General features: G+C 50.1%; 2 protein-coding genes across 16 annotated transcripts in view; one reads left to right on the top strand and one right to left on the bottom strand.

Moving 5' to 3' along the window:
• ANKS3 (ankyrin repeat and sterile alpha motif domain containing 3) overlaps window positions 1-8,580 on the bottom strand; it is a 33,540-nt gene extending 24,960 nt beyond the window's left edge. For 4 of the 8 annotated variants that reach the window (XM_060648346.3, XM_060648348.3, XM_060648347.3 and 1 more), the window contains exons 1-6: window positions 8,472-8,580; window positions 8,225-8,341; window positions 5,266-5,437; window positions 2,655-2,853; window positions 2,338-2,459; window positions 247-328 (exon numbers count right to left, since the gene is read on the bottom strand). In XM_060648346.3, coding sequence (XP_060504329.1) covers window positions 247-328; window positions 2,338-2,459; window positions 2,655-2,853; window positions 5,266-5,437; window positions 8,225-8,318 — 669 coding nt within the window. In that variant the 5' untranslated portion in view covers window positions 8,319-8,341; window positions 8,472-8,580. Of the gene's footprint in view, window positions 1-246; window positions 329-2,337; window positions 2,534-2,654; window positions 2,854-5,265; window positions 5,438-8,224; window positions 8,342-8,471 lie in introns of those variants that run through there. The other 4 variants (XM_060648350.3, XM_060648351.3, XM_060648353.3 and 1 more) reach the window with 4 other exon arrangements.
• Window positions 8,581-8,621: 41 nt separating this feature from the next.
• On the top strand, window positions 8,622-22,568 carry DNAAF8 (dynein axonemal assembly factor 8). Of its 8 annotated transcripts, XM_078440126.2 has the most exons (11): window positions 8,705-9,019; window positions 9,553-9,656; window positions 11,786-11,959; window positions 13,136-13,264; window positions 15,545-15,626; window positions 15,849-16,057; window positions 17,831-17,945; window positions 19,256-19,394; window positions 20,635-20,778; window positions 21,147-21,251; window positions 22,082-22,568. In XM_078440126.2, exons 2-11 carry the CDS (start codon window positions 9,591-9,593, stop codon window positions 22,353-22,355), a joined length of 1,437 nt encoding a protein of 478 aa, XP_078296252.2. In that variant the 5' UTR covers window positions 8,705-9,019; window positions 9,553-9,590; the 3' UTR covers window positions 22,356-22,568. The 8 variants fall into 8 exon arrangements, with proteins under 8 accessions (XP_078296251.2, XP_078296252.2, XP_078296247.2 ...); XM_078440121.2 differs by having other exon boundaries at window positions 15,545-16,057; window positions 21,153-21,251; XM_078440119.2 differs by having other exon boundaries at window positions 15,545-16,057.
• Window positions 22,569-23,296: the final 728 nt, after the last annotated feature.

Here is a 23,296-nt window from a genome sequence, read left to right as displayed (position 1 = left end):
TACTTTCTAAAACATATTTTCCACAGTTTTGAAATGATGGCATTACAGGAACAGGTGTCTATTTTTACTCACCACTGTACCTGAGTGCCACACAACACTTGGCATCCACAGATACGATGAAAACGTGCTCAATAAATAGAAAGCGGCTACTTCTGTGCAGCAGAAAACTCTGATGGCTCATACTTCAAGGAGAGGATTCCTCACCTGCTGTGACTAAAGTGTAAGCTAACAATCAGGGTCACTTACATGATTGAGAAAATACTGCACAATTATTTCATGGCCAGAGGCAGCTGCTTCCATCAAAGGAGTAAATCCATATACTGGTTCCCTACAAGACAGAGGCCATGGTCAGACAATTATTGGAGAGAAGTTTGCCACGCAGAAGCTTCCCTGCTGCAGACAAGACCAAGCCGGTGCAAAGTCACCCTTCCCTAAGCACAGAGGTCTCCCTCTCCCCAGAACCAACAGAGAGATGTGAAAAAGTTCACATTAACACATCAGCCTCATAAATTCTTCTGGTTCTACCCGTTTTTTAAGTTTATTTATTTGAGAGAGACAGAGACAGAGAAAGAGGGGGCACTCGGGTGGCTCAGTCGGTTAAGCGTCCAACTCTTAGTTTCAGCTCAGGTCATGATTTTATGGTTTTGTGAGTTCAATCCTGCTTGGCATTCTCTGTCTCCCTCTCTCTCTGCCCCTTTGCCACTCACGCTCTCAAAGTAAATAAATAAATTTAATTAAAAAAAAAAAAAAAAGGGGGGAGACAGAGAGCAGGAGAGGGGCAGAGAGACAGGGAGGGAGAGAATCCCAAGCAAGCTCGACGTTGTCAGCACAGAGGCCAACATGGGTCTCAATCTCATGACCGTGAGATCATGACCTAAGCCAACACCAAGAGTAGGACGCTTAACTGAATGAGCCACCCAGGTGCCCCCGATAATCACTCCTAAGCTGCTTCCACTTGCCACCTCTTAAATTTCCATTTTAATTACAAGCCGAAAGCAACTGTTGCCCTTCACTGCACACCGAAAGCCAGCGTCTCCCTTCCACCTATCCAGATCCTATGCCTTGAGCTCAACATCTTCCAGAAACCCTCCCAAAAGCTCCAGGACCAACCATCTACCTTGTCCTTAGTTTGCCTAGTATCCGATGCTTATTTTGGGGTTTGCTTACAATTTGCTCAGCACTGCCTACAGCTGCCCTCTGACCCTCACTTCTCTTCAGACTGGTCTAGAAGACAGGAACCAAGCTAAATCCTGGGTTTCATCTGTTGTAAGATACACCGTTTTTGCATTTTAACATCTCTGAAGCCAGAATTCATCTTAAAATCAACAGGCAAGTGGCATTTCGATCAGTGGCGCTTCTTCCTCAGTGGCATATGAAACGGTGGTGTGTATAAGAGATGGCTTCAGCCAGGGGCGTGCACAGTGTCAGGTGGATGCGGGGCTGGTACTTGCTGTGCTGAAAGGGGATTATCGCTGTGACATGCTTTGGACGACAACACCCCTTCCGGCTTACAAAACTCATGACTGCTTTCAAAGCATCACCTCACCCAACACAGACAAAGGCAAGAAGGAGAAAGGAGTTAGCATTTAATGCATGTAAACGGAGTGCCATTCACAATGCCAGGCCCAGGCCCCTGATGTGTGACAGAACATGTAATTTTTCTAACAACTCCATGACACAGGTATTGCCATCTCCAGTTTTCAGGCTCAGTGGCGCCTGGGTGACTCGGTCAGTTAAGTAACTTCGGCTCAGGTCAAGATCTCGCGGTTCACAAGTTTGAGCCCCATCTGGCTCCCTGCTGTTGGCACAGAGACCGTTTAAGAGTCTCTGTCCTCCTCTCTCTGCCCCTCACCTGCTTGTGCTCTCTCTCTCTCAAATATAAATAAACATTAAAAAAAAAAAAAAAAAAAAAGAGGGACACCTGAGTGGCTCAGTCAGTTAAGCGTCCGACTGTGGCTCAGGTCATGATCTCGCAGTTCGTGGGTTTGGACTCTGTGTTGACAGCTGGGAGCCTGAGCCTGCTTCGGATTATGTGTCTCCCCCTCTCTCTCCGCCCTTGTCCTGCTCACACTCTGTCTCTCAAAAATAAATAAATATTTTGAAAAGTTAATAAAAAAAGAGAAAGGAAGGAAGGAAGGAAGAAAATGAGACTCAGAGCACTTAAAGTGCTGGACCCAATGTCCCCTGACAGATGCAGGAAAAAGCTCAGCCTATCCTCAAGCTCCCCATGCCTGGACAGGACTGTCCCCTCTGCCCAAGGCAGGGGCTACTCTGCACTCTAGCCTCCCCAGCTGCCCTCCTCAGAGTCAGAGCGACCACCAAAGACCTGGTAATCACCTCACGTTGGCATTCGCTCCACTGTCCAAAAGGAACTTGACCATCTGCTGGTGCCCAGCGCTGGTGCAGTGGAAGAGGGCAGTCCAGCCTTGAATGTCCTTCATTTCCAGCTCGGCACCTTGCTTCAAGAGAACACAGAATGCTCGTTACAGCCTCAGCTCCTCTGTGTGGGGCGGGCGCCCTCCAGGCCGTCACACTGCAAGAATCAAAGTGATTACACGAACACGCACACGCACACCATGGTCTGCGGTGGTTCACGTCTCTGCCAGAGCCGGGAGCCCCGCACATTTCTGAGCTTGAGTCCCCTCGTAGCTCACCTGGAGGAGAAAGTAGGCGATGCTCTCGTTGCCACAGCTGGAAGCCAGCATCAGTGGAGTCTGCCCTTCCGGGGTCGGCACATTCACACTCACCCCCGCCTCAAGCAGCAGGTGCACGATGGTATCGTGTCCAATGTAGGAAGCGTACATCAGCGGGGTCCAGCCACCACCATTCTTCTTATTCAAATCTAACTCTCTCCTAAACAAATGCAAGATATGCTAGACATGTTCCGCCATCTCACATGTGAGGTTTACCAAAGCCAGCGGCAAGGCCAGGCCAAGTACAGCCAGGAAGCAGAAGTTATCTGCCACGCTGGACATCACAGGGGAGGGGAGGAAGACAGGGGAAGAGTTAGGTTTGCTGTACAGCTGCCTCTGCAAAGTCCACAGGGCTATCTTCCTCCTCCAACTGCACATTCTCATAGGCCCCTCCTCCTATCCCAAGGCCAGCAATTCTCTTCTTTCCTACCCCCAGCAACACAGATGGTTCTCAACCGGGGGATTCTGCCCCCCAGGAGACATTTGGCAAAGTCTGGACACATTACTGGTTCACAAGTGCATAAGGAAAAGCTACTGGCATCTAGGGGGTGGAGGCCAGGGATGCCGCTAAATATCCTGCATGCACAAGTCAGCCTCCCAACAGAGAATGATCTGGCTTAGATTGTCAGGAGTGCCAAGGTCAAGAAACTGTGACCCGGAGCCTTGATTGCCTTCCAACAGACCAGGATCTGTTAGTCCGGTGCTGGGTGGAAAGGAAAGGGGAAGGGACTCAGACAATGGGTAAGATTTCACCCTCGTCACCTCATCCTACAAAAACATTCTTGGAAAATCAGTACCCAGAGGATCCTATCTTTTTCATTGATTTCCACCAAAATTCTAAAGAAGCATTTCCCCCAGGAAAAAAAATTATGGGCTTCCTACCCCAGAGTTTGGGCCTGGGGCATAGAAATAACATCTACTTCCAGAACACCCTGCATGGTTCATGCCCCACAGCTTTCCTCTTGCACAATCCCAGCCTCCAGTGGAGGTAGGCGATGCTCTCGGTGCCACAGCTGGAAGCCAGCATCTGGCAGTCCAGTCTGACAGTCAACCCACAGTCTGTACCTCTCAGAGGTTTGGACACAAGAAGCCATGCCAGACAATTATGTTCCATTTGCTAGCACCTTCTATTCACTCCGGGATACCCATGCAGCCATTCCAGAAGGTCCTGATCCCAGGAATGCAATGGTAGCCACTGGCTGGGAGAGCGCACAGAGACCAGTCCATCCTGGCCAGATGACCTTCGCTGGTGGCTCAATTCCATGTGGAGAAGAGCCCAGCCCTCCACAGAGTGTCTCTGAGGCTCTGACATGTCCAGTTGGGCCCAAGCCTCCCTTCTGATGCCTCTACTCGCTTCAGGTCCCAGTCTGCTTACTGTCAGCAGCCTTGGTGTCAGCTAGGGCTACAGTCCCAACCAGAGCACAAACACTTCCCCTCTCCCCTGTGGAGCCATTCCAGACTGTGCATTTATTAATTTTTGTAATGTTCTATTTATTTTTGAGAGACGCAGAGTGAGAGTGGGGGAGGGGCAGAGAGAGAGGGAGACACAGAATCCGAAGTAGGCTCCAGGCTCCGAGCTGTCAGCACAGAGCCCGATGCGGGGCTCAAACCCACAAACTGTGAGATCATCATCTGAGCCGAAGTCGGACGTCCAACCGACTGAGCCACCCAGGCGCCTTCCTGGACTATACATTTAAACAGTACACCCAAAGGCTTAAAAACCCAAGAACGCCAAAGGAGCAAAGTTGTAACTGGGGTCTCAGTGACCCTGTGAGGGAATGTGCTGCTTGTGTATCCAGCTAACATTCCAAAAGCCACCTGGTACAGGAGTACAAAACATTATGTCTTACCACAGTGCTATACTTGTACTTAACTGGCCACATATTTATAAGAGGCAGTTATGACTTAGGAACCAGAAACCCAGGGCTTATACAAGGCTTTGCTCTGGCTCCCCAGGAACTGAAACAGGCACACGTAGATATAGACATAGATGGTTTCTCCTAGTTGTCAATGAGAAACAGAAACAATGAGGTGGATGTAAGGGGGTGGAGGCAAGGAGATTGGTCCTTTTCCAAAAACTAAATTAACACGTGTGTAAGACTGCAGGTGGCAGTCAGGTGGCAATCCCCAGAGAGGAAGATGAACCTCACCTCCTCCTCCTCTATGGTAGAAGCCAGAGTGACAGGAAGGCACAAGGGATAAAAATGAATCTCCTGGGGAAAGGAGGCCACAGGGCATCACTTTCTAACTTTATTTTTGTTTTGTCTGAGCACTTCTGCAATTAGTAAAAACCATAAAATGACTATAGTTAACAAAAGTCTGAAATGATTCATAAGCTTATGAAAAAAGCCCAAACTGTCGTTTTCTTCTTAGGAGTAAAAACGGACTCATTCGTGTCCAGCCTAAATCATTAGTGACAGCTGTCCGACAGACACAGGGACATATCTCGGTGTGTTCCATGTCTGCGACTGTGTGCAAGGCCCCATAAGCTCACTGACAGCCCTACCTGGGATCTGAAGCCACAGAGACGGTACTCAAAATCTGAGCAGGAACATTTCCCAAGGTCTCTTACCGCTGCACACATTCCTTCACCACTTCATATTGGCCAATGGAAGCAGCTGTGTGAAGATCCAAGGGGACGGCCAGCTCCTCCCGGCCGACCTGAGCACCCAGCCCATGCCACATGGACAAGCTGCAGTTCAGGAGTTCTGGCTCACTGGCTTCATCGCTGAGCTCCGACATCACTGTGGAGGGAGATCGAGGGGTTAGAGCGTTCCTTCCTGGTTGTTCCAGGGAACAGAACAGGATGGTCACACTCCCACCTGCAGTAGGCGGCTGGGCACTATCCTAGCAGACTGCCACTCAATGCAGCCAACTCCTGGGACAGACTTAGAAGATTATCATTAAGTGCTATATGGTTTGGGCAGCTCCATCCTTCTAATACCGGTGAGCTTGTCACCAGACACAAAGAAAGGAGCATATATGGTGAGTCACACACTGCAGTGGACACTTTCCTTCACCAACCCTCAGGCCCCAGTTCTACAAAGAGAATTCTCCAGGAACTCAGGAAGCCTGACAACCTCTTGGATGGGCAGTTAAGAAACGTTAATTGGGTCACTGGACCTAATCAACTCCTGGGTGTGGTGGGAAAGAAGCCTGGACTTGGGAGTTATATCAAAATTTAGCTCTGCTATTTACCATCTCCAGTCTTTACTTCTGCGCTAATGGGGACATAGCTCAAGGGGCTGTTGTTAAACACACATGGACGAAAGGATAAGTAAACAGTGGCACAGCCGTATATTGGAACGCTACTAATAAGCAGAAGGTACAAACAGTTGACACACACAGTAATAGACACAACATATGAATGAACATCAAACTCACTGTGCTAAAGAAGTCAGACTCAAAGGCTACCTACTTTATGGTTCCATTTACAGGACATTCTAGAAAAAACAAAATGGAAGGGCTGGAGGACAGATCAGTGGGACTGGGGTTAGGAATGGGGGGACCACAAAGGGACAGCAAGAGGGAATTTGGGGGGAATGTTCTATATACTGGTTGATAGACATGTTGACTCTATACGTTAATCAAAACTCATAGACCCAAACACCAAATGAGTGAATTTTAATGTAAACATTTTTTTTTTATTTAAAAAAAAATGTTTTTTAATCCTTGTTTATTTTTGGGAGAGAGAGAGAGAGACAGAATGTGAGTGGGGGAGGAGCAGAGAGAGAGGGAAACAGAAATTGAAGCAGGCTCCAGGCTGTGAGCTCTCGGCACAGAGCCCAACACAGGGCTGAAACTCAAGAACGGTGAGTTCATGACCTGAGCCGAAGTCGGACATTTAACCGACTGAGCCACCCAGGAGCATCCTAATGTAAAAATTTTAAACAAATCTTTAAAAAGAAAAGACAAGTAAGTCCCAGCACAGAAACTATGATGTGATTGGTGTTTGGCAAAGGTTGACTGAGTAGGAATCCACCCATACGTTCCTTGAAAACAGGAGGGATGGGAGAGTGATACACTGGAAAATTTGTGGGGTGGTGGAACGTTCCTGGAGAGCCACTATACCAGGATGAGGAGTCCATGAAAGTCCTTTATTCTGGGAATCCTAACCAAATCAATGCCAGGCCATTAGCTTCCTATTAGAACCTTTAGGTCCCCAAGTAACATTTGTCTCCTACCTACTATGGGTGGGAGAGAACAAGGAAACAAGTATAGCAAAAAGAGAAAAGGAGGGTCACGTCCATTCAGATGGCCTAAAGGCACTCCAGGAATTCACAGATGCATTAGGACCTCAGTCTCTACTAAAGAATGCTTCCACACTCCAGGTAACAGCTGAGATGGCCAAACAACCAACAAGCCACCCATCTGAGGGACAAAGAATCTGTAAGCCCTTGGCCAGAATATGTGTACATATGATGGGGCCTGTAGGTAACCAAGTTCAGAGCAAAGCCCAACGTTCTGGTACCACCATCTCCTCACACTGGCAGGGCCTGAGATCAACCAGCTTTCTCACTCTGCAGGCAAAAAACCCCAACCTGAATAGTCCAAGCCAACAAATACTGGGTAAGAACCCAAATAAGCTGAGTGCCGGTTCAGGGCCCCTTTCCACACATCCCTCGAGCCTCCTATAGGTGGGTCTCTTTTACTCCAAATGCCTCCTCCAGAGTGGAGTCCATGCAGTCTCTCATATATTTTTTAAAGTTTATTTATTTACAGGGGTGCCTGGGTGGCTCAGTAGGTTAAGAGTCCCACTTCGGCTCAGGTCATGATCTCGTGGTTTGTGGGTTACAGCCCCGGGTCAGGCTCTGTGCTGACAGGTCAGAGCCTGGAGCCTCCTTCGGATTCTGTGTCTCCCTTTCTTTCTGCCCCTCTCCCACTCACAGTCTGTCTCTCTCCCCTTAAAAATAAATAGACATTAAAAAAAATTAAGTTTATTTTTATATTTATTTTGAGACACAGAAAGTACAAGTGGGGGAAGGCCAGAGAAAGGAGAGACAGAATCTCAAGCAGGCTCCGCAGCCACAGCACGGAGCCCCACGCGGGGCTCGAACTCACAAACCATGAGATCATGACCTCAGCCGGTCATGAGCCGAGACCAAGAGTCGGAAGCTTAACTGCCTGAGCCAGCCAGGTGCCCCTATGTGGTCTCTCTTATTATTAGAGGCTCAGGTGTCCCTCACCCTCCAAGGCGGCAATCACAACCAGGCCCGGCTCTAGGAGCCTATGGAGGGAGAACTCGGATGCCACGGGGCCGTAAAGCGACTGGTACTTCTTTTATCACCATGCCACATGCCACACACTCTACAATGATGGGGTATTTGTTATGAATAAAACGATTACGTTCATCCATACATTTGTACACTTGCTTAGTATCCATTACCTTTTCAATAACCCAAAAACCTTAACTAAAAAATAATGACGCTGAGGGTCGGCCGCCACGCCCACAGGGAGGAAGTCTGCAAAAGCCCAAGGGCAGCCTGTCTCGTCCTGACGCGTGAGCCGTTCGCGCAGACTGGGGTACCCACCCTGGTTGTCAGGCCCCGGGGTGGGTCCTTCGAGAACACCGCCAGGCCAGACCGCACAGACATCCCCTGACACCTCCTCCTGGTAATCCCACATGGCACGTGGCTCTGCCGTCGCCTCTACAAGGATGCAAAAGCGGAAGCGTCGCCAGAAACTCACGCGGCTACCAAGCGGCGGGCCGGGCCTGGCGGCAGACAGGCAGACGGCAAGTGACGGCCCCAGGCGGTGTCGGGCCGCCACCGAGCGTACCTGCGCTGAGTCCCGGTGCGCCGCCGCACTCTCTCAGTCGGGCGCGCTCTCCGCCACGCACGCCCGGGCTCCCTCCGCGCGGGCTGCCGCCGCAGCGCCCGGACACCGCGGCCCCGCTCCCGCCCCGGAAGTGGTTGCGGGAGGCGCGGAGCACGCCGGGACTCTCGCCGGGCCGCGGGGCGCTCCCGGCGCTGTGGAATTTGTCCGTCCCGCACCCGAGCCTTCCGGTCAGCTCGCCCGGCTCGCTGTGTGACCCCCGCGGCAGCCAATCAACAGGAGGAGTTCGCCTTGCCCCTCCCCTCCGCTAGCCAGGGAAACCAATCCTATTTCAAGAGAGGCAGGACGCGCCAAGTCCCGAAAGAGGAGCGGGGGGAAAAAGTGCGGTTGGCAGTCCAGTAATGTAAAACTGCCGAGGGGGGATTCCAAAGGCGGTGACAGCCTCAGTAGTTGCGCCGCGGCCCGGGGGAGCGAACGGGTCCGGAGGAACGCACTGGGAACTGTTTATAGTCCTGTCAAAACTGCGCAGAGAGGGGAGGTAGAGGCCTGAGGTGAGTGGCCTCCGAAGGTACATGTCGGGATTTTGATGGGACGGGGGCGGGAAACGGGTGGGTGGGGACGGGTGGGAAGACGAGCGACGTGTTTTCCTGTTTCCCAGCTTTAGAATTTAAAAGACTGGTCCGGGAGGCTGTTGGCGTCCAGTTGTCAGGACAACGGGGCTCCTAGGCCAGAAGGGCGGGGGCGGAGATAGGGGCGGGGCTAACGGGCTGCCGCGAAGAAACGGACGTGGAATTTGCTCCAGGGTTCGGAGGAGACTCGAGCAGCTCCGCCGCTTAGCTTTAGGCGTTAACCCCAGTCAGCAGGTTAAAGTGAACTCGCCGTGGTGTTCAGGACCCTCCGCGATCTGGTCTGTCATCACCGCATATTCTCGCAGCAGATACTTTCTTACCCCAACATGTTGGGCAATTTTCACTCTCCTGAGCCACTGTACATGTTCTTGCTGCAACCTGTAATGCCTTTCCCTACCCTGTTGCCTTGCCTGTCTGAAGAACCTAGAATATCTGGCGAATCTGTTACGCTACAGTCTGCCCTACAGAGCCCGGTTCCAAAAAACATCCGCTGATGTGTTATGAGCTGCGTCCCCACCCTGCTGTTCACAGTTCAGGGTGCACCAAGCTCCTGCTCCAGGTTCTGTGAGCACAAAAGCAAGTACCCCACCACTCACATCTGCTACTGCTGCCTTCATGAGGGCCCTGACACAGAGTAATAGCCAGGCAGGGCTAGGGCGGAAGTGCTCTCTTCTCATAGTATAGGCACAGCGGGCTGTATCTGGGGGCTGCAGGGGATGTCCAGACACTGGCTCCGAAGTACCATCATCCCACATTCCTAAAGCTACCTTGACCCCTGAGGGCCCAGGCCTTCTCCTGTTAGGAGTACAAAAGATGGAAGGGGCTGGTTAAGTGCCTGGGTGTCAGGGGTTAAGTAGTGACTCCAAAAAAACTTTCCTGGGGACTCCTTTGTAAAGGGGGCAGTAAAGTGTAGTGAGGCTTGAAATCCCTTCTAACTTTGCTACAAATTTTGTCTTTGCCATTTACTAACAATGTAACTTCTCTGAGTCTATAAAATGTAGATAGTAATGGTATTTATGTTACTTGGGATATAAATACCTTACATAATCTGTATATCATACACATATATCATTCTATTTATCATATACATATACATGTATGTATGTATATGGTTACATTATATATGTATGTATATGGTTACATTATATATTATAGGTATAGATATATACATCTAGATATATATAGATATACATACACACATACAGTTGACTCTTGAACACAGGACTTAGGAGGACCAATACCCCGCGCAGTCAAAAATCCACATATGATGTTTAAGATTTTCTTTCTTTTAGGGGCACCTGGGTGGCTCAGTCAGTTAAGCATCCAACTTCAGCTCAGGTCATCATCTCATGGTTCGCGGGTTCGAGCCTTGCATTGGGCTCTTCACTTTCAGCACAGAGCCCACTTCAGATCCCCTGTCTCCCTCCCTCCCTCTCACTCTCTCAATCTCTCTCTGCCCCTCCCCATTCATGCACACCCTCCCCCTTCTCCAAATAAATAAATAAATATTAAAATAAAATCTTTTTCAAATGCTTATTTTTTTGAGAGAGAGAGAGAGAGAGAGAGTTGGACATTGGACGTTTAACTGACTGAGCCACCCAGGTGCCCCCTTAAGATTTTATTTTTAGGGGCGCCTGGGTGGCTCAGTCGGTTAAGTGACCAACTTTGGCTCAGGTCATGATCGTGCGGTCCATGAGTTCGAGCCCCGTGTCGGGCTCTGTGCTGACAGCTCAGAGCCTGGAGCCTCCTTCGGATTCTGTGTCTCCCTCTCTCTCTAACCCTCCCCTGTTCATGCTCTCTCTGTCTCAAAAATAAACATTAAAAAAAAATTTTTATTTTTTTTTTTTTATTTTTTTTTTCAACGTTTTTTTATTTTTATTTTTGGGACAGAGAGAGACAGAGCATGAACGGGGGAGGGGCAGAGGGAGAGGGAGACACAGAATCGGAAACAGGCTCCAGGCTCCGAGCCATCAGCCCAGAGCCTGACGCGGGGCTCGAACTCACGGACCGCGAGATCGTGACCTGGCTGAAGTCGGACGCTTAACCGACTGCGCCACCCAGGCGCCCCAAAAAAAAAAAAATTTTTTTTAAGATTTTATTTTTAAGTCATCTCTGCACCCAATTTGGAGCTCAAACTTAAAACCCCAAGATCAAGAGTCACATGCTCTACTGACTGAGCAAACCAGGCACACCTCCACATATAACTTTTGATTCCCTAAAAACTTAGCTACAATAGCCTACTGTTGACCAGAAGCCTTACCAATAACATCATTAGACGATTAACACATGTTGTATGTTACATGTATTATATACAGTATTCCCACATAAAATAAGCTAGAGAAAAGAAAATGTTAAGAAAATCATAAGAGAAAATACATTATTGTACTGACTGCATTTATTGAAAAAAAATCTGCATATAAGTGGGCTCATGCAGTTCCAACCTGTGTTGTTCAAACACACACACACACACACACACACACACACACACACACACGTGTGGGCACATTGACTAACAGGAACAGGAACCTGGAGAACCAGAAGGGAAACCAATGGGAGGTCTGGCAGTCTGTTTTCATCCCCCACAGGGTGGTAGACGCTTTGAAAAGGCAGCCCTCTCCCACTGCCCCACCCTGAGCTCTTGGCCCTTGGCCCCTGGAACCCTCTCACCTCACCCTGTGTCCTCTGCAGGGCTGCTTGGATGATGGCACGCTGAGCAGCATCCCTGGAGCCTGGGTCCTCATGGCGTCCCAGGACAAAGATGAGGAGTCCCCACCTCCCTGGGCCTCCCAGACAGAGCCCTGGGATGCCATCCTTGAGGCCGTCAGGGAGCAGCTCCCATCTCTGGACTCCGATTCCTCCTTGGTAAGCAAGCGCCTTCTTCCTACGTTTTCCTGGGCCCCGATTGCCCTTTCTTCCCACGGCAAGCACAATGTTGACCCAAGAACAGCTTTGGAGCTTATCAGCTCCTGCATTTGTCCTAATTTTGCTTTTTGTCCTCTGAATACATTTCTTCATATTTGGCATCCTTACGGGCCATTTCAGTGACCTGAAATTATGACCGGAGAATTCCTCCAAGAGCTTATCGTGATGCATTGAAATGGTGGCATGCATTCATTCAACAAACATTTATGGAGCCTACTTTGCCTCTTCAAGAATAAGAAGCCCTTTGTGACATTACACACCTGGCAGACCCTGCCTCCCCATGATCGTAATTGTGTTTCTAGTTTCTACTGACTGATATCGAACACTGAACCGAGAACATTGGGTGACAAGAGTGACTCTGAATTCAGTCTTAAATCAGCTGTGCCAGCTTCTCCGCCTAGTGAAAAGTGGGCATGTGCACACACACAAGAATGGCAGTGACCCTATCGATGGAGAAAGGTAGACAAGGCCCTGGGCAGCAGCTCCCTAGTAGTGGGTGCCAAGCTTACAGTTTGCAGCTAGGCATTTAGAAGTAACCTGACAGGTTTGGGTCCTTCCTGGGATGCCTACAAAGACAAACAGAGCGTCCTGGGCCTCAGGTATCTTCCAGCATGCGACAAAGCTAACGGAGAGTAGATAACATGACCCCAGTACCTTTTCATGTCTTCAGCCTCATTTGTTCTCGTCTTCAGATATCCTTGCAAGGTGAGCTGGTGACTCTAACTGCCCCCTCTCCCCTTAGAGGCGCTAAGACACTGTGTCATTTATGTGATGGCTAAAGGTTACAGGTGAGGGGGAGAGCTGGGCTCTTCTTTCAGCTACCACCTTGCTGCCCTGTTCGTTCAGTGCCAGGTGTTATCTGAGCACCTGTTATGTTCAAGGTCTTAGGGGGTGGCAGGTATGTGCACAACCGGAGCCCGGGATCTCACTTCACGAGGCTGTGCAGCCGAGCCCTTTTCTAAATCAGTGGCAGGAACCAGCCAGGCCAAAGACCTCTGGGAGAAAGCTGATCTCCCCAGATCACTCTTGAGCAGCAGGGCAAGGGCAGACGGAGGCTGAGGCCCTCCTGGCTCTGCCTGCTGCCCTATAATTCAAAAGTCCTCTCATTTGTCACAGTCGGACTGCGAGGCAGAGGAGCTGTTCATCTTCCAGCGAGATCACACTGCCCTGATCCCAGACCTGTCGGAGGAGCTGGCCAAAGATGCTGCCGGGGCCTGGCTTGCTACGGTTGATGGGTCTTCTGAGGTCTGTAGAAGTCAGGCCCCCAGGATCCACAAAGCTGGGACCCTGCGGGCAGAATGGGGTGTGGGTGTGGGTGTCCGCGCTGTCACCTGACCCTATGGTGTGGGTCAAAGAGGTCAAAACTGCGGCACTCCCTAAACATTTGTTGATTTAATAAGGGTGACAGTGGGGTTCAGAGGCAAGAAGGTGCCCCTCACTGGAGAGGTGAGGTGAACACAAGAAACAATTAGAAATGCCAAAGCACACTCTGTAACCACGTATCACAGTCATCGCCAACTGTCAGAGCAAATTTTCCGTCTTCTTTTCTCATTTCCCAGAGCCCCAGGTAAGACCAAAAACTCTATCTAAAATTAATGGCTTGGGGCATTCACTTTCGAATGCTCTCTGTAAAGAGAGCTTTCCTACTATTCTTCCTTTCTAATCCTATATTCTGGGGCGCCTGGGTGGCGCAGTCGGTTAAGCGTCCGACTTCAGCCAGGTCACGATCTCGCGGTCCGTGAGTTCGAGCCCCGCGTCAGGCTCTGGGCTGATGGCTCGGAGCCTGGAGCCTGTTTCCGATTCTGTGTCTCCCTCTCTCTCTGCCCCTCCCCCGTTCATGCTCTGTCTCTCTCTGTCCCAAAAATAAATAAAATTTAAAAAAAAAAAAAAAAAAAAATAATCCTATATTCTAATAAACTTTTGCCTGCTGCTAAAAAAAAAAAAATGGCTTGATGCTTAAAATTAATTGCTGGCTTTATAAATAGAACCCATCAATAGACTTTCATCACCGGGCAGGTCCCCAACTGATCAGGCCTTTCGGCTCTTCTTAAAGGGTCCGGGAGACAGGCCTACCTCTGCTGTAATTATTATGACTAGTTGTCACTCATTAACTAGGGGAAGTGGGTATGCTGTCACAGACCAGCACAGCCAGACATTCGTCAAAGCAGGGGAGGCAGATTTCATTCGGTAACTGCTGACAGCAGGGAAAGAGCTGAGTTCCCTCCGACTTGTGCAGAGGTGACCGGGGTTTCCAAGGGAGACTGAGGGAGGGGGAGAACAGGGCTCACTAGAGTCAGAGAAGTGAACGATCACAAAGAGCAGACCAGCGTGGGTGTGACTAGGCCAGGTGTGTCCGCTGGCAGGTATGGAAGTCGGGAGTCTATCCTCCCTGGAAGAAGGGAGACAGAGGCCATGTCCTTCCTGACGAGAACATTCCAAAGGAAAGGCTCTCAGGCCCAGGACAGATGCTTCTGGGTTGTAAGAGACACGTAGCTCCGAGTCTGAAGCCCTTTTTAGGAATTGCTCTTAAGAAAGGGAGGTCAGGGGCCTCTCATCAGGTGTTGGCTGGAACAAACACTGAATTCTCCCCACAGCACTGAGCTTTCTCAGGCAGATGTTTTCATGGACGGGGTCATGCTAGCCGTGTGCTGCTAGAAGCCATTCTAGAGTTTGGTCAAGTCTCAGTGCCAGTTTAGAGGCAGGGGTTATGTGCTGAGAGTTCTGGAAATCTCAGTGCAAGCACTGATACAGGGTCATCTTACAGAACGTTCATCATCATGACTCCCCCACTCAGCTACACCTAGAAGAAGGTCTGAAATTCCCAGGCCTGCCAAGACCTCTAGTTAGTTCAGGTGCAGGGATGTCCACGTGAGTTTATCTTGCATTTTCTTCATTTCTACAATTACCTCAGCAACTGTCCTGGAGAATTTTTTTTTCCCCAACCTGGGACAGGAAAGTCTGTCCTCACTCATGGGGGCAGAGGCTGTGGGCTTGCTCTGGAGTCAGAGGGCCTGGGTTTCATCTTGTCTACCCCTTAATAGCTGTGTGGCCTATTTGCAGTGGCCAAAAGGTAACAACAACTCAATGGCCACTAACAAATGAAATGGGTCAACAAAACATAGTCCATACAATGGAATATTATGCACTCCATAAAAAAGAATCAAGTACTGACCCACAACCTCCATGCACCTTGGAAACACTAAGCTAAGCCAAAGGACACAAAAGGACAAGTATTGTGTGATTCCACCTATATGAAATATCTAGAACAGGCAAATCCATAGAGACAGAAAGTAGACTGGAGGTTACTAGGGACCTGGGGGGAGGGAAGGTGCAGTCTCTTTGGGGTGATAAAAAAGCTTTGGAAATAGTGGTTACGATTGCACATTATGAATGTGCTTAATGTCACAGAATGATAAAATGGTTAAAATGGCAAATCTTATGTTACATACCTGTTTTACTGCATACACACAAAAATTCCCTCAAGTATGTTTTTGAGAACGCTGAGGACACCCATTTTGTCCACAGCCAGGTGCAGTGCCTATGGAACCCAGCACAGAACCCTGGAGAGAGTGGGGCCCAAGGACAGAGGCTTCTGCCTCTCTGCAAGGTGGAGACCCTGGCGGGCCTATAGACAGCTGTGGGGAAACCAGTTCTCTTCTCAGGGTGCCCAAGGACACCCCCAAGTGGCAGGAAGACAACCATGGGGCTGTGTCCCTCAGCACCCAGGGTCCTCACCAGGGGCCGCAGGAGGAAGCCACCCTGTCCCTCTGGGAAGGTGACCTGAAAGCTGAGCCCCTGAGCGCTGCCTCACAAACCGGTTGGGCCGCAGACTATGCAGACCGCAGAGCCCTCCGAAAGGAGAGAAGGAAGATGATTGAGAAGGACATACTCCATAAAGTCACCTGGGATGCCCAGGACCCAGCCTGCAGTGACCAAAGTCAAGTGAAAGAGGCACCCTGTGCAGCAGCAGTGGCAGTTCCAAGACCAGAGACGCCACCAGAGGGGCCCCGGGAAGGACGGCTGGTGCTCTCCCTCAAGGTAGGCATCTTCCAGCCTGTGCTTCCTCAGGGCGTCCCCTGCACGTTGGCCGTGAGCTGGTCCTCCACAGGACAACCTGAGGGCTTGCCCACTACACCTGGGCTGCCATAACAGATGCCACAGACGGAGGGCTTAAAGAGAAATTCATTTCTCACAGTTCTGGAGGCTGGGGAGTCCAAGATCATGGCGCCAGCACATTCAGTGTCTGGTGAGAGCCTCTTCCTGACATCTGGCTGTGTCCTCTTACGGTGGAAGAGGCGAGGGAGCTCTCTGGGGCCTTTTTATAAGAGCTCCACCTCCATGACATAATCACCTCCCAGTGGCTCCACCTCCAAACACCATCATATTGGGCATTAGGATTTCAACGTGTGGATTTTTTTTTTCTTTTTTTTTTTCTTCCCCCGCCCTCAACGTGTGGATTTTTGAGGGACACAGACATTCAGTCTACAGCAATGACCTTAAGCCCCTAGGCACATAGTCCTAGGTCCCCCAACCGTCAGTCATGCCTGTCAGGTGTGTGGTCCTGACAGACAGACCATCCTTAGGTAGAGTTAACGAGAATAAGGAAGAACAAGGAGACTCCATCCTTCTTTAAAAGGAAGGAAAGAAGGAAAGAAGGAAGGAAGGGAGGAAGGAAGGGCTGTAGGAATACTAATCTAAAGCATGTTTATAAAGACAGACAACCACATATAAGATATAGAACAAACTTTGTTGAAGCACAATTCCCAAAATCTTAAGGCTGTCACTTTCACACAAATAGTGTGTGCACCTGTTAACGTTGTATTTAGCTCATTAATGAGGGAACCGGCAGGAAGACAAAGCCAGGTCAAAGAGATTATGAGAAACTGGGATTTTGTAAAACTGGGGAAAAAGAAAGGAGTGCTGAGATAAAATTGCTATACTAAGTACAAAATTGGTCAACATCCTAACAAAAGTAACAACAAGTTGTTGTTACTTTTGGGGTTATCACCTCTACCAGACAGAAAAAACCCACTGTACCTGTTCTCAGTTTACAAAGTTGTAAAATAGGTGGGCCCTGGTCAACTGTGCAAGCCAAATTACTGTCCCCAGAAAGGTGGGCTTGTCACATAAGCTCCAGCATGACATTTAAACATCACACAATTCCTTTTTTTGCCTTATTTTCAAATTTTGATAATTTTAACAACATAGAAAAACGGTATCAGGTTGTACATGGAGGTCATTTTTACCAATTTCATTCTCATCAGTTGTGGTTTAAACAAGCCATTCTTTCCATTCTGCTGGCCCCCAAACACTTCTGTTTTCACTCACCCTAGGGCCACAAGGAGCTACAAGGAACATCAATTCCCAATTACCTTCCTCCCTCCTCTCGCCACACCCGGAGGCCCCCAGCGCTCTTTTCCAAGTCCTTGCGTGGGAGCACCTGCCCAGAACAATCTGTTCCTTAAGAGAGCAAAACGTTTTAACCTCCCAACACTCTAAACCTGTATGAACCTAAAGAGTTTTAAGACAACACTGGGGTTTCCAGGTCAAACAGTGTCTCTGTGCCAAAAACAAAAGTGTTGCCTAAAAAAGGCATAGGAAAGAGAAGGCAGGAGACGCTGGCCCCACCCACCTTAATGGAGGTGTGAGTGAGAGAGGGAGCCCGTGCCAATGTGGGCAGGCACCCAAACCCTCATTTCTAACCCATAACAACCCACGATGGCCTCTGTTGGTCACGGCAGCTGTGGAAGCAGGCACTCCTGCTGCCAGGACCCTGTGGCTGCATTTTAATCACTCCTTTAATTATTTCAGCAACTTGAAGAGTGGGATTTGGATCACATCCTTCAAAGTCTGGCAGGGCGAGAAGATGACAGGGGAGATCGCGCGCCTGGAGCTACGTGGTGGGCAGCTGACCGCCTGGGCCGAGGTCTGATCTTGAACGCCAGGGCCCAAGTGCATCCCCATAAGCAGCTCTTTCCAGGGGCTCTCAAAAATAGGGTCAGCCTGGCAGCCCACCACGTCCTCTCTGTTGCTCAGCCCTCATGGTCCCACACAGGTCAGGTGCCAGTCCGTGGAAATTTCACCCATTCACTCATTCACTCACTCATTCATTATACATATGACCCCCTGCTGGTGTCTGGAGTGGAAGAGGCTCTGGAGATACCAGGGGGGCCTTCAGACACGGTCCCTACCCTTGACCCCCACCTTTTCCTCCTGCCCACCCCCTCGGGCCTTCCTCTCTCTCTCTGAGAGCAAACCAACCTGCATTTTGTGCTTCTTCACCCAGCTCCTAAGCAAACTCTGCTTCCATTCATCTCCCCATTTACCGAGAAAGCCAGGGATGTGATTACTGCCATTGCACCTGTGGGCTCGCTCTGGGCAGTTCTGTAAATAAAAGGAAAGCTCCTCTTCCCTCTCCATCCATCCCGGGCCACAAAGGTGAGTGAAGCAAAGGAGCAAGGTTTGTGGGTTCCGGCTTCCAATTCCGGAGCAAACTCCCTCTGTGACTGAGCCCCTGGTACTGTTTCAACAAGGTTTTTTTGTTTGCTTGTTTGTTTGTAATTTAACGCCTTACAGCAGGGTGTGGAGAAACCCTCTCTCCTGTAAGGCAGTGGCTGTAATCCACGCACCCGTTTTGGAGGGCAATGTGGCAGAATCCATTCTCTATTTTAAAGGCACTTAAGCCTTCAATCCACTTATTCATCACTGCTAAAGTCTATCCTAAATACCCCAGTGGGTGAAGGTGTGTATTCAAGGATGTTTGTTGCAATGCTGTTTATAATTGTGAAAATTTGGAAATGACCCATATTCAATATTCTATAGGAGTCAAGCTAAAGCAGTTACAGCACAAAATGCACTAAAACCCAATGAAGGGAATCTATCTATGTTAACATGGAAAGACAATCTATACAGTGAAAAAAAATCTACAGAGGATAATCCTGTTGCCTTTTTTAAGTGTTAATTGTTAATTATGGTTCCCTCTGACATGTGGGACTGAGGAGTGAGGTAAACTGTTAGTAGTAAGTCACTCCCTCTTTATGGGGATTGTGTACATACCACTCCCCTGGCCCTGCTGAGCTGGAGGTGGGGGTCTTTGTACAGGGCTGAGTGGCAGAGGACGTGCACAAGGTGAGGTGTGTCTACACAAAGGATTCCAAGGGGAATCGGTAGCTCAGGCTACTGTAAATCAAACAGGGGCAGTGTCCCCACTAAGCAGCCTCCCCGCTCTGCCCTCAGACCACACCCTGCTCAACACCCAGGACAGGCTCATGGAACGGCTCACCCTCCTGGGTGCCACACAATCCAGAGCCTCTTCTGCCTGGAAGGCACCTGCTGACGCGCCCCAGGACACCAAGCAGCGGGAGACCAGCAGCAGGTGGGACTTCTTGCCAGCTACAGCCCTGTCCTCTGTGGAAGTGGCCCACGGACTTGCAGCATTTATTAGGCCTACCTGGGGGCGGGGGCACTTGATGTATATTTCTCATTTCATCTCAACAATCTGATCAGGTAGGTGCTGCTATTATCTTATCCCCGTGTTATAGATGGGGAAACTGAGGCTCAGAGGTTGGCCTGTCTAGGCCATAGATGGCAGGGCTGGGACTCGAGCCTCAGAGCACCTACTCTTTGCACACTCTATAGGAACCCTCCCTCCATCACCCACATGACTTCCCCAGACAAGGACCTGCCTTGTCAGACTGTTAGGCTAGCACTGGCCAGTGACCCAAGCCAGGCCAATCAGAGCCTTTCCCTGAGAATTCCGTCTCAGTGTGTCCGGATGGGGATGGGAGGGCTGAGAAAGGCCAGCTGTAGTGAGAAAGACTGAAGCCGGAAGGGAAGAGGTGGGGACAGGGCACCAGGATCCCTTAAAGCCTAGCTTCCCACACTTTGGTTGTTCCACTCTTTTTAGGAATCTGAGAGCCACTGAATCCCCCTTTTCACCTGAGCTACTTGGAGTGGGCTTCCGTTCCTAGCAACCCAGTGTCCAGTAGAAATATCTAGACCTGCACTGTCCAATTGATAGCCACTGGCCACATGTGGCTACTGAACCTTTGAAACATGTCTGGTACAAATGAGGAAATGATTTTTATATATATATTTTTTAATGTTTATTTAATTTTGAGAGAGAGAGAGACAGAGCAGGAGTTGGGGAGGGGCAGAGAGAGAGGGAGACACAGAATCTGCAGCAGGCTCCAGGCTCTGAGCTGTCAGCACAGAGACTGATGCGGGGCTCCAGCTCATAAACTGCAAGATCGTGACCTGAGCCGAAGATCATGACTGAGCTACCCAGGTGCCCCAAGGAAATGATTTAATTTTAATTTTTTATTTGATTTCAATTAGCTAACATGTAAATTTAAGTAGCTACCTTTGGCCAGTGGCTACTGGCCACTGGGAAAGCACAGACCCTGAACATGTCAGTCACCATGGATGGTTCTGTTGGGCATTGTTGGCCAAATCTTGAGGGTTGTTCTGAAGAGCAAAAGAACAAGGGCACTTACAGGGCCTAGCTCAGTGCCCTGCACATGGTGGGCATCCAGTTGGGGGCAGCCCTGAGCCCAGCACAGGTCATACCATAATCACCCAGAAGTGACTCAGAAAACCCTGCTCTCTTATCTCAGAACTGCTCGGATGGAGCCGGGCTTCCAGGCTGAGCTGGGCCTAAGGCTGGCCAGCGGCCTGCAGCTAAGGGGCCCAGCAGAGCCTCCTACTGTTTTCATTGATTTGCGGCCCACGGAGCCATCGGACCTTGGGTCTTCAGAAAGGTACTGGAAGTGGTGACAGCCCTGTTTTGCATTAGCCACATTGGCCTCAGGAGGAGCAGGGGCTTCGACAGGTGGGACGGTGTGGGACAGCGCCCATGTGGGCTAGTACCAGAGCACTGCTTGGTGGAGAAGTGCTCGTAGCCAGGAGCTGAGCCCGGCCGGCAGTCCCACTTGGTCCCATCAGCAGGGTCTCCCTGCAGGGAGAGCAGAACCCAGGCAGAGCTTAAAGCCAGCAGTCTAGGCTTTGGTACATCACCCTGGAGTTTGTCCCTCCACCATTTGGCAGGAAACCTCAGTGGTCTTGGGTCAGTAGGGAGGCCCGGGTGGTGTGGGATACATTCTGTGAACCCAGGTTTCATCACCTCCAGCTCCAGCTCCAGCTCCTCTGACAGCGAGGAGGAGGAAGAGACAGCGGCTCTTGGAGACCAACAGGGACCAGCAGAGCAGGAGCGTCATTCCTCCCAGGGGCTACGGTAACCACCAAGGGGCTCCCACCACCTGGGCATGGTCCATCTCTGCTTTCCACAGCAAGCCCTCAGCCTGGCACGTTTGATGTTTGTGCTTTCAGCTTTGTCTTGCACCCACAGGGCCAGCACGTGTGGGCCTAGGGGTGGTCTGGGAGGTGGCCCGTGGGAGCCCACTTGGGGCCCAGCCTGGGCTGCTGTCCTCCTGACATCACCAAGGATACCTCACTTCGCTCCTGAGAAGGGATTAGTACTTTCCTTCTAAAAAATAGCTCTCCAAATTGATTTGGTCCCTACTGCTGATAGCATTGGAAGTGAAAAGAAGTTGTCAGGATGGAGTAAAGTGATGGCTATTAGCTAGAAAGGAAAGGCCAGTGTGAATTAAGAAGTGCAATGTTAAATTCAGAGAAGTTTCCACTCTCCAACATGCAGAAGCCCCACATGGTGGTCATGGGGCCACTTAGACTTAGATGCTGTATCTATAGTTTTTGGAATTGAAAAGCCTGTGGATCCTAGACTTATATGCTGTATCTATAGTTTTTGGAATTGAAAAGCCTGTGGATCCTACCCTGTGGGAATGTCAGAGTCAAAGGCAGTGTTCCCCCTAAAATGGAACATCATTAGGCGTATGGGAAAAAAGAAGAAAAATCTGAGTTGAGAAGCGTCACATAGGTTTCCTCCCACAGGCCTTTAACATGCTAACATGCCCTATGACCCAGCAAGTGCTGAGAGGCCAAAATCTTAACTGTCTTGAGAACCAGTGAACATGCTTCTGGAAGCACTCTGGATGGGGGGGTCTGGCTCCACTTGGTGTTGAGGTTGCTTGTCATATGTCACAGGGACTGTACTGGGAAGAGTCAGCTTCTCCAGCAGCTCAGGGCATTTCGGAAGGGGACAGCTCAGCCCAATCTGCCAGCCACTGAGGGTCCCGGTGGCCAGAAGGCTCAAGTCCTTGAAGATACAGCCAGCTCCAGAACTGGGAGGAAGCAACATGTGACACACCGGGCTGAGAAGCAGAGCACCCAGACCAGGTGCTGCCCCAGGGCGCTGGAGGACCCTCTTGGGCCAGGGACAGCCAAGGAGGCCCGGGTGCCTCCTCTGGGCCAGCTGTAGCTGCCTCCAGGACTGGGTCTGAGAAGGAGCTTGGCGGGATGATTCGACTGTCCATCGACATACCCGGGCCCTGGTGGTCCCCTGGCTCTCCCGTGTTTCCATGAGAATGTGCTTATGTAGCCCAGGGACCCTCTGACTGGGGGCTGTCACCCAGACCTCTGTTAAAATGTGGTGTGATCATTCTATGCCCTCAGAGCAAAGATGCTAAATTTGTACACAGAGCGTGATGACAACTCCTTTGAAAAGCGTCTGGAGGGAGACTCCGCAGACAGTAGTCTGTGCGGACGGAGGGGCTGTCCAGCGTGTTCACTGCTCCTGCAGTCTTCTCTTTAAGGTGCATCTGTTGTTTTCCATCATACGAGGTCTTTTTTAAAACTAAAACTGCAATAAAACATATTTAGAGAATTTCAAGGTTGAAAGGGTCTTTGAAGAGAATTTAGCCTGATCTTGAGTCCCTGGATGCTTGCTATTTTATGTGCTTGCATTAAGATACCACACACCCCCTCACACACACACACACACACACACACACACCAAATGGACTTTTTGATAAAGGGGTGAAGACTGGACTGTTTTTTTCTTTAACCAAGATACAAAGGCACACATCTGTTCTAGGGTCCTTCCTGACTTCGGGTGGGGCTGACCTTTACGTGGAGATAGAGTACTGAGTGTCTTAACACCCAAACTGTCCCCATGGAACAGAGAGCGGGGCCCCACCTCATGGGCGACATCCTTCCCTGTTACTTTGCGAACATTATCCTCCACTGTCCTCCATATTCAGTCACTTCTTCCGGTTCTCAGCCCTGCAGCCCCCAATAGGCTGCAGCCCTGATCTGTGGCACCTCTCTTCTCTCACCAACTTGTTTCCAGGATTCTGTCTCTGCCCCTGCTCCCTGGTAAGAGCAGTCAGCTCGAGTCTCTCCACATCACAGGCTCAGCAG

The sequence above is a fragment of the Panthera onca genome, chromosome E3 (genome assembly GCF_046562875.1).
Source record: "Panthera onca isolate mPanOnc1 chromosome E3, mPanOnc1 haplotype 2, whole genome shotgun sequence".
NCBI lineage: Eukaryota > Metazoa > Chordata > Mammalia > Carnivora > Felidae > Panthera > Panthera onca.
The sequence above is the reverse complement of the archived record's forward strand: the minus strand, read 5'-3'. Positions and strand labels throughout refer to the sequence as shown.